This window comes from Nicotiana tabacum, chromosome 21 (genome assembly GCF_000715075.1).
Source record: "Nicotiana tabacum cultivar K326 chromosome 21, ASM71507v2, whole genome shotgun sequence".
NCBI classification, from domain to species: Eukaryota; Viridiplantae; Streptophyta; class Magnoliopsida; order Solanales; family Solanaceae; genus Nicotiana; species Nicotiana tabacum.
This window is the reverse complement of record NC_134100.1, coordinates 51,923,049-51,940,243: the sequence shown is the minus strand read 5'-3', so window position 1 is coordinate 51,940,243 and position 17,195 is coordinate 51,923,049. Positions and strand designations below refer to the sequence as shown.

General features: G+C 36.3%; 1 protein-coding gene across 4 annotated transcripts; it reads right to left on the bottom strand.

The window, feature by feature from the left end:
* Window positions 1–6,174: 6,174 nt before the first annotated feature.
* Window positions 6,175–14,831, bottom strand: LOC107830300 (uncharacterized). 4 transcript variants are annotated; one of them, XR_001658121.2, is made up of 9 exons: window positions 14,646–14,822; window positions 14,445–14,519; window positions 11,281–12,022; window positions 11,095–11,200; window positions 10,862–11,005; window positions 9,671–9,871; window positions 9,297–9,398; window positions 8,739–9,189; window positions 6,175–6,432 (listed from the first exon to the last, which is right to left on the bottom strand). XR_001658121.2 is itself a non-coding variant. In XM_016657830.2 (9 exons), the coding sequence occupies exons 4-9, from the start codon at window positions 11,131–11,133 to the stop codon at window positions 6,327–6,329; spliced, it is 705 nt and encodes a 234-aa protein (XP_016513316.1). In that variant the 5' UTR covers window positions 11,134–11,200; window positions 11,281–12,022; window positions 14,445–14,519; window positions 14,646–14,831; the 3' UTR covers window positions 6,175–6,326. The 4 variants fall into 4 exon arrangements, 2 of the variants coding, with proteins under 2 accessions (XP_016513316.1, XP_016513323.1); XM_016657830.2 differs by having other exon boundaries at window positions 9,077–9,189; window positions 14,646–14,831; XM_016657837.2 differs by lacking the exon at window positions 8,739–9,189 and having other exon boundaries at window positions 14,646–14,829.
* Window positions 14,832–17,195: the final 2,364 nt, after the last annotated feature.

The window sequence follows — 17,195 nt, the reverse complement described above, 5'->3', positions numbered from 1 at the left end:
AATTAACAAAAATATTAAGTCAAGTAGCAAGCTAATAAAACGTCATAATAGCAAATAAAATAATATTAAATATAGTAAATTATGTAATGAAGAAAAGTGAGAAACTGAAAAGTTATTTGATATGCAGGTACAACATGCATGTTGGATAGTAAGGAATATTATGGAAGCAAAGAATATACTGAATCAAGTCCAATGTCAACACAATGTTGGGAAGAGTATTACAAGACATATATATGTTCAGCTACTCGGAGATCGACCTAGAGTTCCATGGAAATGCATGATCTTCCGAAACCCTGCTAGGCCAAAAGCCAGGTTCACTCTATGGCTGCAAATGCAAGGTAAATTACTGACTGCTGACAGACTAACTAGATGGGGAGTTGTGGTTGATACAAAATGTGCTCTCCGCCAGAACTTGGATGAGACAAATGAGCACTTGTTTATGGAGTGTGAGTTTGCTAAAAGCTTGTTGAATAGAGTAATGCTATGAATACAAGATCAAGCTTTCAATGTGACTGCCAGGGAACAACATGTGCAAGAAGTGATCAATAGAGCCAAGGGAAAATTACAAAAGGCCCAGATTTTAAAATGATTTATACAGAAGTTGTACACAATATCTGGATTGAAAGAAATATGAGAATTTTTGAGAAAAAAAAGCAGAGAATGGGATGCGATAGCGAGAGAAATTGCATGTGTCTGCGGTGTCCGTGCTCCGGATGGCCTTAGAAATCTGATTCATAGTTTCATCTTATGGAAAATTAGAGCTTGTGTATAGATAGAGTTTTTTATTTTCTCTATGATAGCTAACCGAGTTTAGTTAGCTATGGCTTTGTAAAGATATACCACTTTGTTATTAATAAAATGTTAGTTACCAAAAAGAAAAGTTATTCGATGACCATATGAATTTTTTTCTAATTTCATAAGATTATCACATTGGACATATTTCACTGGATAAAAAAAAGAAATTAAAATTTAACTCAAGCAATATAATATAATATGATCAAACAAATTAGATCACACAATATGATTTATATTTTTCGCGTATCGTGCGGGTACTATACTAGTATTTTAAAAAAGGAATTGCTTGAGTTGACAATAGCTATTAACATTTTTAGCATTAACTAGCAACCTAAATAACAAACACGCTCTGACATGTCTTTAACACCATATGTTATCATCGAGACACATGATTCCTAGTTAATGTTAGATAAAAGAATATAATTTTTCATGATTAGTCCACTACTAAAAAATTTAATTTACACATTGCCTCCTCTTTGTGATCTTGAAATGTAAAACTTAAATAAAACATCACCACTGAAATTTTGAAGAAAAAAAAAGAAGAGCATATTGAAGCCAATTGTCTCTCTAGAAACTTTTCCCTTTCTCGTTGAATTGTCTCTCCAAATGGCGGTTACGTTTGGTGGGAATGGCGGTTGTCAATAGCGAATGGCAAAGGCAATGGACCTGGAGGGCCGAGGAAGACTCCGATACTTGTTCTCGGATGTTCGTTGACTACAACCAAATCTCCTACAGCACATTTGATTTCTCAGAAAATGCCTGTAGTACCATTGGTGGCTCCAGAGGTTGAATAACAAAGGTTGAGAAATGATAATGGTAATTTTCCCTAAATTACCAATCCTCCTCCTCGTCGTTGAATTGGATTGTGGTTCGACCAAGTCTGGTAATGGAATGAAAAGTTTGATGATTGATTGTGCTGCATCAACATCGATCGTATCGACCGTTGACCAAATTCAACCAAACGCACCTGCCGAGGCTAATTTCTGAGGCTAATTTGCAGAAATTGACAGCTAATAAGGATCCAGTAGCTCCAGCGTGGGTTAATTTGTTTGCTAAAAACTGTATGGCTTCAAACGGGCTTGCTCTATCTTACATTCCACCGACGATCGTGGGCGGTAATGTGGTTATTCAATTGGATCCCCTGGAGACTGTGAAAGAGGTTGATAAATGGAAACACTCATTGATAGTAGCTGTGATTGGTGAAATCCCGGGCTATAATCAAATGAATAGGTATATTTCTCAGAATTGGTCGAAAGCCCCATATTCTGAACTGTTCTGGCATGACAAGGGTTATTTTATAGCAAAATTCAAAGATCAAGATGATCTCAAAGAAATATTATACGGAGGACCATATACAATTAATAATAGGCCTATAATTTTGAAGAAGTGGTCTCTAGACCTAGAATTTGATACAACTTTCCTTAAAGAGATACCTCTATGGGTCCCCTTTCCTAATTTGCCTATGGTGTTTTGGGGAAGATACTCATTGAGCAGATTGGGTAGTGCTATTGGAGTGCCCCTATTTGCCAATGAATGTACAGCTAACCAATCAAGAATCTCCTTTGCCTGGATGCTGATTGAAGTGAAAATAACTAAGCCTCTACCAACTGAAGTTACAAGATCCTTCAGTCAAGATATATCACCAAGCTGTTAGGTTTGAATGGAAACCTGAGTTTTGTTTAGCCTGTCAACAACTTGGGCATGTGTGTAAAGTCACGGAGGAAGCCCAAGGTAAACCTCAGAAAATACAACGGATGAATGACAGATTTCATCAGCCAGCTAAGGAATGGAGATGTAAGGGAAGTGTGCAACAGACTATGAATAAGTCTCAAGAACCAAATGCTCAACCGACTGATGTTTCTAAAGCATCATGTTATGTTCACAATCCAATAGTCTCTAAAGAGCAAGTTGAAGTCCCTGTCAAGTCCGCTGAAAAATCCCATGATCAACCAAATATTCAAACCACTGCTAGTATACAGACTGGGGATCATAGTAATAGTGTTTCCAAAGGAAACAAATGGTGTATCAGCTCCTAGGAGGTCTGCAGATGGTATGGCTCTCTCTATTGCTATGAAAAATGTATTTGGAGCGTTATAATCTGGAGGTCAAGAGGTTATAATGCATCCATCTGATAGAGGTGGTACCTCAGACCCTTCTAAATGACACTGCTCAAGTGGAATGTGAGATGGGCAAACTAGAGATATAAGCAGAAGGAATTGGCTAAATACTTAAAAGACAATCATATTACCTTAGCAGGTTTGGTGGAGACTAGAATTAAACAATATAATGCTTCTGCTATTGCCCCTAAAATTGTACAAAACTGGGAGTTAGTCCATAATTATGATCATGGTGTTAATGGAAGAATTTGGGTGCTATTCAATAGAAACGTGTGGCATATGGATGTGGTACAGATTAGTAGTTGTAATTTCAATTGTGCTCTAACTGTGGTGTATGGATATAATAGTTTAGAAATGGGGAAGGATATGAGGCAAAAGCTCAGAAATCTTGCTCAAACTATAAATCAGCCTTGGCTATTATGGGGTGACTTTAATGCTATTATTACTGCTCAGGACAGACTATAAAGCATACAGTGACTCAAGCAGAAGTTCAAGATTTTGCCAATTTCTGTTCTGATGCAATGATCTCTAAACTTCCTTAGAGATGAGAGTTCTTTACATGGACAAATGGGCAAATGGGGGAGGACAGAGTAATTAGCAAGATTAATAGAGCATTGGGGAATGATATATGGATGCTGAATTTTGGTCATCTGATTGTTGAAGTTGGGGATCCATTCATCTTTGATCATACACCACTACTATTGAAGTTTCAAAGAAGAAATAGCAATATCAAAGTGCCTTGCAGATTTCTTAATGTTTGGGCTGAACATGAAGAGTTTTAAGAATTGTTACTGAAGGATGGCATGGTGCTCATCATTCTTGCAAGTTAGCTACTATCTGGTACAGGCTAAAAGCTATGAAATCAGATTTTAAGCTGTTAAATACCAAAGAATTCAAAAATGTGACAGAAAGCTAGCCAAGCGAGGAGTGGCCTGATGGCTAGAGGCTACTCTGACCACTTGAGAATTATGGAGAAAGATGCTATGTTAAGATTAGAGAAATGGTCACTTATTGAAGAAAAGATACTTCAGCAAAAATCCAGAGCTCATTCGATTGATGTAGGAGATGGAAATAACAAATACTTCTTTGCTATGATGAAAGATAGAGCCTGCAGGAAAAATATTACAACCTTAACAACTCTAAATGGTGAACTACTAGCTGAGCCTAAGAATATCAAGAAAGAAATTGTTAATTTTTATAAGTCCCTTATGGGTACTGCAGCTGAATCTTTACCTGCTGTGAACATTCAAATCCTAAAAAATGGTCCTCAACTTACTCATCAACAATCAATGGATTTGGTTAAGGCAGTATCTGCGCAGGAAATTGATGAGTGTTTACATGTTATTGGTAATGATAAAGCTCCAGGCATTGACGGGTACAATGTTGTCTTTTTGAAGAAAGCATGGGGAGTTATTAAAGAAGATGTCTATGGAGCAGTGTCTGAGTTTTTTTCTACTGGTGTGATGCCACAAGCCATTAACTGTACTACAGTTACATTATTGACTAAGATCACCAATCCTAATACCATCAAAGACTACAGACCTATTTCATGTTGCTCTATGCTGTATAAGATCATCTCCAAAATCTTAGCTTCAAGGTTGTAGAAGGTTATAGGATCTCTGATAAATGGTGCTCAAGCAGGTTTCATTCCAGGAATGAAAGGGGCTGACAATATCATCTTAGCCCATGAGTTGATTAAGGCTTATTCAAGGAAGCACATATCACATAGATGCATGATTAAGGTAGATCTACCAAAGGCATATGACAGTGTAGAATGGAGTTTTTTGTTACAAGTCAAGGATGATCTAGGATTCCCCTATAAATTTACCCAATGGATATTATCGCGCCCTGTTTTCTCGCAAAAGCAGGTTTCGACATATGACAACTCTTTTAAACGGGTATTAAAAGAGAAGAGTCGCCACCTGACGGTTTTGAGTTGAGTTAGGGCACCTATTTAACTCTATTTTATCTAGTCTATGTCACCAAATAACGGGTAAGGACTCAAATTACCTCAAAGAGAAGGTGTTAGGCACTCTTCGAGGTCTACAACTGTGGTTCCCGGCCGAATTTTACACTATGTGCGGATTGTTGGATTATAACTAACTTACGTGAGCATGTCAATTAAAAGAGAGTAGAGAGTTCAAATAACTAATTAATTGTTCAAAGCGAAAATATGACGAAATAATTGATTAAGAGGAATTATACACAAGTGAAATAAATAACGTGTCCCCTAATAAGTAATTGGTACAACTCTTTGAGAATTACAAGATACATCTTAGTCCAATCTAGGCTTCAATAAGCAAATGTACAAGAAATAATCGTATACAGGGGGATCCTAAATTTTTTAGCCTAAGGGATCACCCCATGCAACATAAATAATACTTCGAAACTTTCCTAAGTATAAGGGTTGCTCATATTATTCAGCGAGCACAAACTATCATCTCCTGCTACCCGATTACTATCTTGAAGTTGTTTACCTAAAGCGCACTAGTTCAATTTTAAGTCGCGTCCTATGTGTGCTTTACCATCCCATGCCTATGGCCCAAGAGATTTTGGACCTACTATGTGGGTGGTTCTACACTCACCTAGGCTGCTTAAAAATGAGAAAACTAAGCGTCACACAATCGAAACAAGTAGGACTTCACACAAACTGCAAGTAGCACAAAAGCTCAAGCTTACCTCCTCATATAGACACATGCACACGATCAAGTAAACGAACAATTGTTACTCAAGTTAACTATGCTTAAGATTAGGTGGACGGGTAGTTATAAGTAGGCAGATCTGGAAATAGAGCATGTTGTGCCGTTTAAAACCTATAGGCATGATGTCTAGACAATTAAACTTGGACGAAACAGTTGAGTAATCGTTAATTCTTATTGTTTTTAATCCTATATCCATGGTTTCTAAGCGAGCAGATACAATTAAACAGTTTCAACAGTCAACATAGAGTCCTATCACTACTACAAAAAAGGCCTTTGGCGGCAATACAAAACGGCTTTAGCGGCAATAACAAAAGCCGCTATATCTTTTACCGGCCATTAGTGTTTTGCCACTGATGCCGGGGTCAGCAAAGCCTTTAGCGGCGTTTCTAGTAAAAGTTGGTAAAAAGTGTGGTTTATTGCCGCTAAAAATTATTATCTTTAACGGTAATTATTGGCGGCAATTATAATGGCTACTAAATTCAATCCAAACTAAAAGTCACAAGCGATAATAGCAATAATTTAGCCACAATTAATAATAGTTACTACATTTGTATAGAATATGACCCAAAAAAAAATATTAATATTAATTCAAAATTAACATAATATATCTTATTAAATCTTAACAAACAAAAGAAAGTACTAATCAAAAATATTAATATCACAGTAAATTAAAACATAAAAACATATTGTTTGGACTAAATAGCTAATGTCATCATATTACTAATCCAGACGAATGATGGTCTTCAAATGATTTCCGCAACTTTTCATCATTTTGAAATCTTCCAACCGCTAAATTATCGAACATCAGACTGTATGACCTGAAATTATAAAATAATTGTGTTAAAGGACAAAGTATAATATGAAAAAACATCTTGAAGATTCCATAACCTTAGATTCCATTATACAAAAAAAAAAAAAAAGAAGGAAAAAAAGTAAAAAAAAACCAAAGAAAGCTCTGTAGACATCAGCCATTGTTCTTGTCTGATCAATAACCTTAGCACAAATGTTTGTATTTCTGATTCAAGAATATATAGAAGAATACCAATCACTGAAGAAAACAAATCATTTTTTTTTTTTGGTTGTTGAGCACTTCATTTGTTTGGTAGTGGTACAGTGGCAGTGTTATGTAGAACTGCCCAGCCTTATCTTTGCTCCTAGTTGATATGTATGAACCATGCAACTTTACTAGGTCAACACTAGGGTTAAGTATCACTTATACATAGGTTGTCATGGGGTTGTGATGGCAGCTACTTCTTTCTGTTATACTGGATGAGGAGTTCCATGCCTTCTTAACCTTCTGAACCTAGAAACAATATACTTTTTAGTTTCTCTCCAGTTCCGTTTGGAAGTTGCTATTACGTTTCAGATTCTGCACTTAATCTCTATATTTCAGTTGCTATTAAAGCAGATTTTCGAACCTTGAAATCCAGCCACTCCATTCAAGCACATTATAAATAGATACTTGAAACTTATGTGGCTAACAAGCATGCCATTTTACCTCAAATGCCATCTAGATATAGCACAATTGAATGATTGGATACGGTATACTGACAGGAGGAAACAAAGGAATGGAGAGGCCACATTGTAATTGTCTGTTGTTAAAAGAGTGGAGAAAGTTTCATTCATCAATCTCTCATCATCCATGACAGTTGTTCTCTTTATACTTGAAGGTCCATTATTTTAGATTTGATCTTTTGCATTGTATTATTTGATCTAAGTACCAAAATCCAGATATTGAAGCAACAGATGTTGTAGGCAAGACTTCAATGTAGAAAGGATCTGAATTACATGCTCAACCTGCTACTGCATCTGTTGAGCCAGCTGAAAAATCAGTTATGGTGGAGAAGCACGAATAGGAGTTACGAGGGGAAAATCCCAAGTGCAATGAGCAGACTGCTAAGCTAGGCACGAACACTTCTCATATTGTAGCTACATGTGATGGTGAGGTGAATTTAGGTGAGGTCGTTGCTACAACAGCTGGGCAGTATACTAAGGAGGTAAAAATAACTACTGTAATAGGTACACCAAATGCAGCTGCTACTATCGAAGCTGGTGCACAAACAACTTGTTTGGAAGCTGCATCTGTTTACTAAGGCTTGTCGGGAAATGCATCCCGCTACAACATATGATGTGCCCACTTTGTCTCTCTATTACCAGAACAGATATCATCCACAGGTTCTTTGTCAATCTTCATCTTTCCTTACCAAAAAAACCCCCAAAAGAAGCTCAAAAAGGACAACTGGAACAGTCAGGAAAGTGTATTAGCTTCCCTTCAAAATGTTTATACAGAGGTAACCAATCCCAAAAGCAACCTGTCAGGATGCTACTAGAAAGGAAGCTGCCTTCACACTCTAAGGTGCCAACTCTGCCCAAACACGTTCTAAAGCCGAGATCAGAATACACATCATTAAGCTAACAGAGACTTTGTCTGGGGAAAATATGATGCTGAGAAGATTCTATGTATCGATCCAGATGATACTTCAGCCTATATCGTATTGTCTAATATCTATGCGGAGTTACAAATGTGGGATGAAACGGCCAAGATGAGAAAGCTGATAAAGGAGAAGGCATTAAAGAAGCAGCTGCCCTGTTTGTAATATATCGTAGCATTATACTCGCTAGCAAGTCATCTGCCATGTGTGTTACCTTACAGATCTTATTGGTGCTTCAAATGGCCTATGAAGACCTCACTTTCATGACTGCTATTTCATTATCTATTGCTCTCTTATTTGATTGTTGCCTTTGTCATTTTGCATTAGGCCTTGCAGGTCATCTGTGCATTATAACATATTGTAGCATTATACTTGCCAATGGACTTTTATTTCTTATGTAAATGGTACTAATACTGATAAAGTTACAATCGAATTATGGAAGCATGTAAGTCGAAACTATATCTTGTTTCCATTTCTTGCAAGTTTACATGAAATCAGATTCTAATGATAAAAAAATTGGAGGAAAATTCAAACAATAGAAAACTCAAATAGTAGCACCGAAGGATAAAGATGAGTAGTACCGTGAGACAGTGAAGTATTTTCAGCAACACTAGGTATCCTTGATAGATAACAATACTTTTATAGGATTGAAACTTCATTAAGAATGTCTATAACTTCTGAAATCGAGTTACCTGTTCACTTGAGGTGCCATTGATATTTTGAGGCATAGATTCATTAGAAACATATTTGCGCATCAATTGTCTCATTTGGATTAATTCTGATTGCATCTTCTCCTGATTTTATTTCATCAGATTCATTTCTTCATTGTGTTTATCCTTTAACTCAGTTATCTCCTGTGTTAACCTTTGTACGGCCTCATTAGACGAATTAACCTTTGTACGGCCTCATTAGACGAATTAACCTTTGTACGGCCTCATTAGACGAATCCTCTGCAACAATATTTCCTAAGGAAGATCTACTACCCCATAGCACAGAAGGAGTTGGACCAAGTCCTAAATCACGAACATACCCACTTTTGTCATTTCCGAACACCTGGGAATACACATCGCCTTCCCAAGCAACACTGCGAGGAGGTTGATCAGTAGAGCTGTCACTATTATTCATCCTTTCATTTATAATTTCCTGACCATAGAATACATAAATCCAAGTTGGAATTCATTTATTTGATTTTATGTTTTTTTCTAAACTATTTCCCAATTCATAAATTTAAATAAAAAAAGAAATCTTACGATTGCCTTCGCAGAATCATCATCCAGTGGTCTACCATCCTTACATTTTGTATGAGTTAATAAGAAAACTTGTGCTCGTGTAGGCCCTACTCCATTTACAGCCTAATACAATAAAATTGATGTCAGATAAAAAGAATTTTAAAATATTATAATTAGTAATTTTTACAAGTTTACTTGCTCATCCATCAAGGTAGCAATACTTTTGGATCCTCCTATGTGAGGCATCTTTTGATTGGCCCTATTGTTTCTATTTGCTTGGGCACGCCTCAGTCATTGAAATATATATCTTATAAATTATAAATAAAAATTGAGCATAACTAAAATCAAAACACTAAAATATAATCAAGTAGAGGTGTTTAAGGATTTGTTAATACCTTAGCTTTATCTGAAAGCCAATAGGAGACAAGACCACTCCATTGATCCCTCGGTATGCGACTTGGTCTATTTTTCAGCAAAGCGTCTTTAGTCTTATATTTTGGCAGATATTCACCTTTTAAATCGCACTTGTAATCTTTCCATTTCTTTCCTAGTGACTTTAGGACATAAGCTTCTCCCCGTCTTGGGATAGAGAACTTCTAAAAAAAATAAAGCCAACATTCAGAAGAAAATATCATGTATAAAAGATTGAACTCGTTCATATAATAATAATAATAATAATAATAACAACAACAACAACAACAACAACAACAACAACAACAACAACAATAATAATAATAATAACAACAACAACAACAAAAAATAAATTATCAAGTGATAATACCACCTTAGCATATCACATTTAAATGGATATAATAAGCAAAATATAAGTAAAAGAAAGCACAACTTCACTCAAACATCCAATATCAAATTTCTGAAGTAAAAAAATAACACCCTTGGGAGTTCTTAAATAACACTTGCAAAAAAATTATTCTATAAGTTCCACCTATTTTATTCAGAATCACATTCATTTTCTATGTCATTTCCTCCCTCAACATTAGCTTCACCATCATTTAGAGAAGCTTGAGAATGTACGTTTGTATCAATTACTATTCCATGGACACCACTTCTTACCCAATCATTATAATCATCTTCTAGAACACGAACATTTTCTAAAATAGCTAAGTCAGTGGCATCACTCTGCGTTGATGACTCAAGCTGCACATTATTTTCTTCCCCCATATTAAAAATGTCTCGAGGTTTAATTAACCTAGGGACAAACCATTCATGATCTTGAGGATCTTGCACAAATATTACTTGTTGAGCTTGTTCTGCAAAAATAAAGGGCTCATGACATTCTCGATCGCCAGAGTCTGTCAGGTGTGAGAAATTCACAAGTGTGAAACCCAAGTCGTCTTCCTTAATTCCTCTACCAACATTTAGTCGTCTTCCTTAATTCCTCTACCGGAAAATATATCAACCCAATCACACTTAAATAAGGTAACCTTAAATTTTTCATAGTAGTTTAACTCCACAATATCATTCAATCTGCCATAATATGTGATATTTGCAGATTTTGGAGCATTGTCACTTGTGCTTGCATAACTTTCAGTCTTTGAAACGACCATAACACTACTATTTTGTGTCACCTTGAACTCTTCACTTTGTTTTGTTCGGAATCGATAGCCATTATTTACATCAAACGCACTAAATCCTTTTGTAATGTAACTCGGCCCTCGTGCAAGGACTTTAACATCCTTTAAGATGTTAGATGTAGCTTCCAACTCCTTTACCTAACCAAATAAAAGATACAATTGTAAATATGGATATCTGTACAAGGACAATAATTTAATGTAACCAATGACTTAGTCCTACTACTTACTTGCTCTTTGAACCACTCGTGGAATGTATCGAAATGCATACGGTCAAGTTGATGTTGTGTCAAACGACGCTTATGATGTGCTCTTTTGATTTCAGCAATATGTTCCCTATTCACGTAACTCGCATATATCAATTTTGTTATCAAATAAGTAATATACATAAATTAAATAATAGATATAATACTTACTTTTTATAATTCTCAACCACTTCTGACTCACAATTGAAAAGCACATGCCGATGTGCTTGCAACCATGTTTTCTCATCTAACTCAAATACATCTACTCCACCGTACGACTCCCCAACAATAGGAAAAAGACATTATTCTTTACTAGTCTCATGCTTAATCTCATCACTGCATGTTCATGAACAATAAGACCTTGAATCTTGTAACGACCCGACTTGTCGTTTTAAGAATTTACGACCCGTTCAGTGACTTAAGGTCTCGAGCAGCTTCGTAATATGTATTATGACTCGCAGGTGTGGTCGAGTTTGGTTTTCGAAAGATTCGGGATTAAATTGAAAGAACAATTCTCATTTTTGAAGCTTAAATGAAAAGAGTTGACCAGAGTTGGACTTTTGAGTAAACGACCCCAGAATAGAGTTTTGATTATTCCAATAGTTTCATATGGTGATTTTGGACTTAGGAGTATGTCCGAAAAATTATTTGGAAGCCCGTAGTTAAATTAGGCTTGAAATGGCGAAAATATGAAGTTTAAGTTGGAAGTTTGACTGGGGAGTTGACTTTTTGATATCGGGGTCGGAATCCAGTTCTGAAAATTTTCATAGGTCCGTTATGTCAGAAAAGGCATGGTTTATAAAATCATCTACTCCATCCAAATATTCTTTACTAACTCTATCACAATGCATCCATCTTTTATTTCTAGGATTGTCCATGACGTTCAAGATATTCTTTTCTTTTCTACACTTTACTGCAAGAGCTAAAAATTCGTTAGTAAAAAGAGGGAATTAATCAAAATGTAGTAAAATAACCATCCTATTAGTATGTAATTCCATAGCTCAAAGATTATTGTACAACAAAGAACAAAGTTCTGGATATACTCGTTTATCTCATTCTTCTCTTCTATCTCTTCTCAGTTATTCGACAATAGCTGTTTTGTTCAGTTTTTCTTTTCTCGATTCAGTTTTCCAGTTTGGGACCCAACAAATCTTGTTTAAAATTATAAAAAAAATTTAATACATAAAGTCATTCTCTTATGGTAAAGAGAATCCAGTCTTTCCTGGTCTCATAGACCTCAATGATATACTTCAATTTGTGTGAAAAAATTAGAATTTGATCATTGTGCTCTCCCAAAATTGGGAATAGTACACAAATGTTTTTCTCAAACAAGGGAATCATTCCTCTATAAAATTTTTTATCTTTCTCATGTATATGAAATTGAAACCAACAATTATGCAAGAAATCAGAAAGATGGCATCATTAGCTGAGCCTGAGCATATTGTCGGCTGCGTGAAGCAAATGATCAGACACCAAGAAAGCGCTCTAAAAACGACGACAAGATAGTTGAATTACTCAATATCAGATATGTAAATGTTTGTGCAGAGAAAGGCAAAAAATAGGCAGTTGGCTGATGCTAGTGATAAAGGGAGTAAGGGACTAACTCTATGGATGATTATTACACTACTGGAATCACTTATTTTGTACCTTGAGCTGCAAATTAAGAGAGGAAAAATCATCTATGTTGTTGTACAACAAAAAACAGTCTTGTTCATCTTCAATCTCAAACTAGTTAGGGTCAGCTACATGAATCCTAAGTCTATGTTTTCGCTCCATTTTGACATGTTTCATTCGGATACTCCATTAGATCAGAGTTCTCCAAAACTAGAAACTCCATGTACAAATCTCTAAATACACGAAACTCCCTGTACAAATCTCTAAATACACTACAAAGATTATTAACATAACATGTAAGTGACGGACACGACTAAGCTTTAATCCTGTATGTGGATTTTTTGTTTCCATTGCATTCTTTTTGTTTGCTTAGTATGAACTCCCAGAGATTGCAAGTATTTGAGGAGACTTCCTTTCACGAGATTTTAGGTCTATCCTATCCCCTTTAAACACCTTCAGTCATGAGAGTTCAATTATGTAACCAATGCCATAAAGTTTTTACGTGCATCTCACACACTATGCTAGTAAAATGAGACAAGCAATTTAAGCTGTTGGTTGCTATGCTCTCTGATTGTTTGCTAACTCAAAAAGTAATAATCTAGATTTATCTGTCCATCAGATGTAGCTTCGACAATTTAGCTATTAGTGATTGTAGTTACACTTTGGAGCACCCACGAAGCTGGAGTTTACCTGTTGGCCATATGAAGTTTTAGGACAGATATAGCCTCATAATCTGACTAGTGATTATTTATTAACTAGAACTAGACCTGATGTAGATCTTGTATGCAAGTTGAAAGTTAAAGTAGACACAATATACCCTAATTCGGCAACAACCAAGATTGTGCATAATATGATATGTTGGTCGTTTCAGCCCATAACGTGATCGACGTGAAATCTAGTTCAATCCATCTCAACTTGGCTTAAAGCATAGTACCAAATTCAACGTTTTGAAAACACTATGTAGACCATCAATTTCTGAAGAACAGAACCCCCAACTCGAGAAAGGGCAAGAAGGAGGACTAAAAGATGTAAAATAGTTTTCAGAACCTTTTAGCCACAAAAACTCACTTTGTAATAAGTAAAAAACCAGCAATAAGCCTAACGACGCACTAAACCATCAACTAACAAAACAATAGAAGACAATATATATGTCATACTCGGGCAAATATTTTGAACATGGTGGAATTCATATGTCGACTAGTGGTAGATTCAATGAAAACATCAATATGCATCGACTGACACTTAGAAAATTTCTGAACAATCCCAAGTATAACAGAAAATATAAAGAGGAATTCATCTCGACTAGTGGTAGATTCAATGAAAACATCAATCACAAGTATAACAGAAAATATACAGAGGAATTCATCTCGACTAGTGGTAGATTCAATGAAAACATCAATATGCATCGATGACACTTAAAATTTCTGAACAATGAAAAGAATAACAGAAAACATATAGAGGAATTCATATCTCGACTAGTGGTAGATTCAATGAAAACATCAATATGCATCGACGACACTTATAAAATTTCTGAATAATCACAAGAATAGCAGAAAACAGAGGAACAAAATCATACAACAGTCAAGGAACAGAGGAGGAATAAACCCAATCATCGCACGTCAATTTAACAGCAGTCGGATATCACAAATGACTCGCATATGCAGAAAAAACTGTACTTTCGCAAATCTCAAATCGCAACAGTTGAAGGCACAAATTTGTACCTGGTAAGCAGATTGTTTTGCCGATAAAGACAAGAAATTGAAGGAGAAGAATGAGTTCTGCAACAATCTTGAAACCTACACGAAAAGAGAAGTGGGAAACGGATAAAACAGAGAATACTAACAACGGCGATAGAGCATAATCGAGCAGCACAATCCAAACTCAACTGTTAATCGCATCTGCTGAGTAAAAAGCGAAGATACCTGGGGAAGAAGAGCAGTTATCTGGGGAAAAAGCTGGCCGGAGACCTATATGTGCGATTTTGTTAATCGCTCGTCTCTTCCGTATCCGTTCAATGAAGGAATAGGTTTTCCTATTATTTTCTCATTGGAGGGAATCGTTCATTCTTGTACAAAAAATTTGGAGGGAAAGATTTATTTTTTGGGCAGGGAGGGAAAGTTAAAATAAAAGAAAAACCTTAGTAATTTTTAATGGCAATTTATTTTTATTGTCGGTAAAAGGATATTTTTTACTGGCTAATGGTCATTTGCCGCTAATATTTCAGCTTATAGAATCTATTAGCGGCAATTGACTTATTGCCGCTAAATAATTGCCGACAAATGCCCTTTTGTAGTAGTGTATAGGCATGATTTCTAGATGGTCGGATCTGGGCAATGAAGCTCTTGAAAAAGCAGGTTTGTTTGTTTAATCCTATAGCCATGCTTTCTAGGTGAGCCATGTAATTGAGAAAGAGGTATCAACGTGAGCAGTTTCAATTACTTGAACGACACCATATAGGCATGATGTCTATATGCAGAAGTAAGGCGGGCTAAGCAAATTAGTACACAAATTCAGTTTGAGTCTTATAGGCATGTTTTCTAAGCACATTATCGGTCCAGAATTTAAAATTAGTTAGGGTCCTAGATCATGTTCTCTAAGTCGACGTGCAAATTGATGTTCTATAAACATGTGATTTATACACAAATAGTTCACATGGATGAAGTATGACAAGCAAGATAACGAAATAAACGTTTGGACCCTATAAGCATGTTTTCTACCCGTTCATGTGATAATTAAAGTACTCCAACTCCCCCCCTCCCCCAACTTTTTTAACTATTTTCCCCATCAGTCCTTACAAATTATTACAGGCCATAGGTAGCTACAGTCCCAATAGGGCTGAAATACAGTGACCACATGCCCAGAGACATAACAACAAACTGCAATGTAAAATCCCAGTACATATGAGCTGACATACAGTGGCCACATGCCCAACAGACTACAATGTAAACCCAAGTGTATTTGGGCATTCCAAATCTCGCAAAACACGATTAGATCCCATAACTAGCACCACAAGCCAACAACAGAAGAAGTACTACACGACTAATTTCAGAGGCAAGCCTTACCAAGCAACATGCTTGATGAACTAAGGTGAACTAGTCATAATTTCCTAGAGGCAGACCTCCTAAGTGCTTTGAGCAAATGTACGTTGTGACAAAAATTAATTGATACAATGCAAAGAAGGAGAATTTTATACCACACAATACAAACTAATAGATAAAAACATATATTTTATTTCCCATTACTCCTGGTATTAGCTTAAATGAACATTGAGTGAATTCAGCTTGTTTTAAAAGTCAATACCAGGTTATTGTCAGCACACAAGAAGAAGACAGAATTCAGAAGGCCTAAATACACACCAATACCTCTAACTCCCAGTTCCACTAATGATTCAATGATAGTAGGAGCAAACAGTCAATACATCATAGCATAGAACACAAGCATGATTCTATAGTTTATTGTAACCATCCGGCCGGTCGTTTTGAGAGTAATAGCCCCAATCCCCTATTAAATACTTTTCCCATATCTATTTTCTGCTATTGTGACTTGCTGGGAAGTTTTATTTTGGTTTTTTGAATGTTTTGGTACACTTAGTCCCTAAATGGGAGCTTAAGTTTAAAAATTTAGATTGTACTCGGAACGGTGTGAAGACGGTTCCGGAATGGAATTCCGTCAACTCCGTTACCTCCTTTGGGTGATTTTAAATTTAGGAGCGTGTCCGAATTATGTTTTGGAGGTCAGTAGTTCAATTAGGCTTAAAATGGCGAAAGTCGAATTTTTGGAGTTTTGGACTGGTAGTGGATTTTTTTATATCAGATTCCCATTTTAAAAGTTGGAGTAGGTCCGTAATGGCGATTTTAACATGTGTGCAAAATTTGGGGTCAATCAGATGTGGTTTAGTTGGTTTCGGCATCGGTTGTCGAATTTGGAAGTTTCAAGTTCTTTAAGTTTGAATTGGAGGATGATTCGTGATTTTAGCGTTGTTTGATATGATTTGAGGGTTCGACTAAATTCGTATGATATTTTAGGATTGGTTGGTATATTTGGTTGGGTTCTCGGGAGCCTCGGATGAGTTTTGAGTGAGTACGGGCTTTTCCGCACTCTAATGTTGTTCTGGGGGTCTTTGGAAGTGCGGACCGCACATTTTGGGAGTGCTGAGGCAAAAGGGAAGTGCGGACCTTAGGGGAATTGTGTGTACCACACAATTTTGTGTGCGGCCGCACTTCAGTCTGCAAAGGAGTGTGTGTGCCGCACAATTTTGTGTGCGGCCACACTCAAGAACTCTCAAATTCGATGGTCCGATATCGGAAGCTTATATCTTTTGATCTACAAGGAATTTGGAGATGATTTAAAAACGAAAGTTGTAGCCCTTCGTGTCTAGTTTCCAGAAAGTTATGGCCAAAATACTAAATTCTGACAGTGTAGTCACCAAGAGAGTGCGGCCGCATGAGCTGGGATGTGTGGCCGCACTTGGA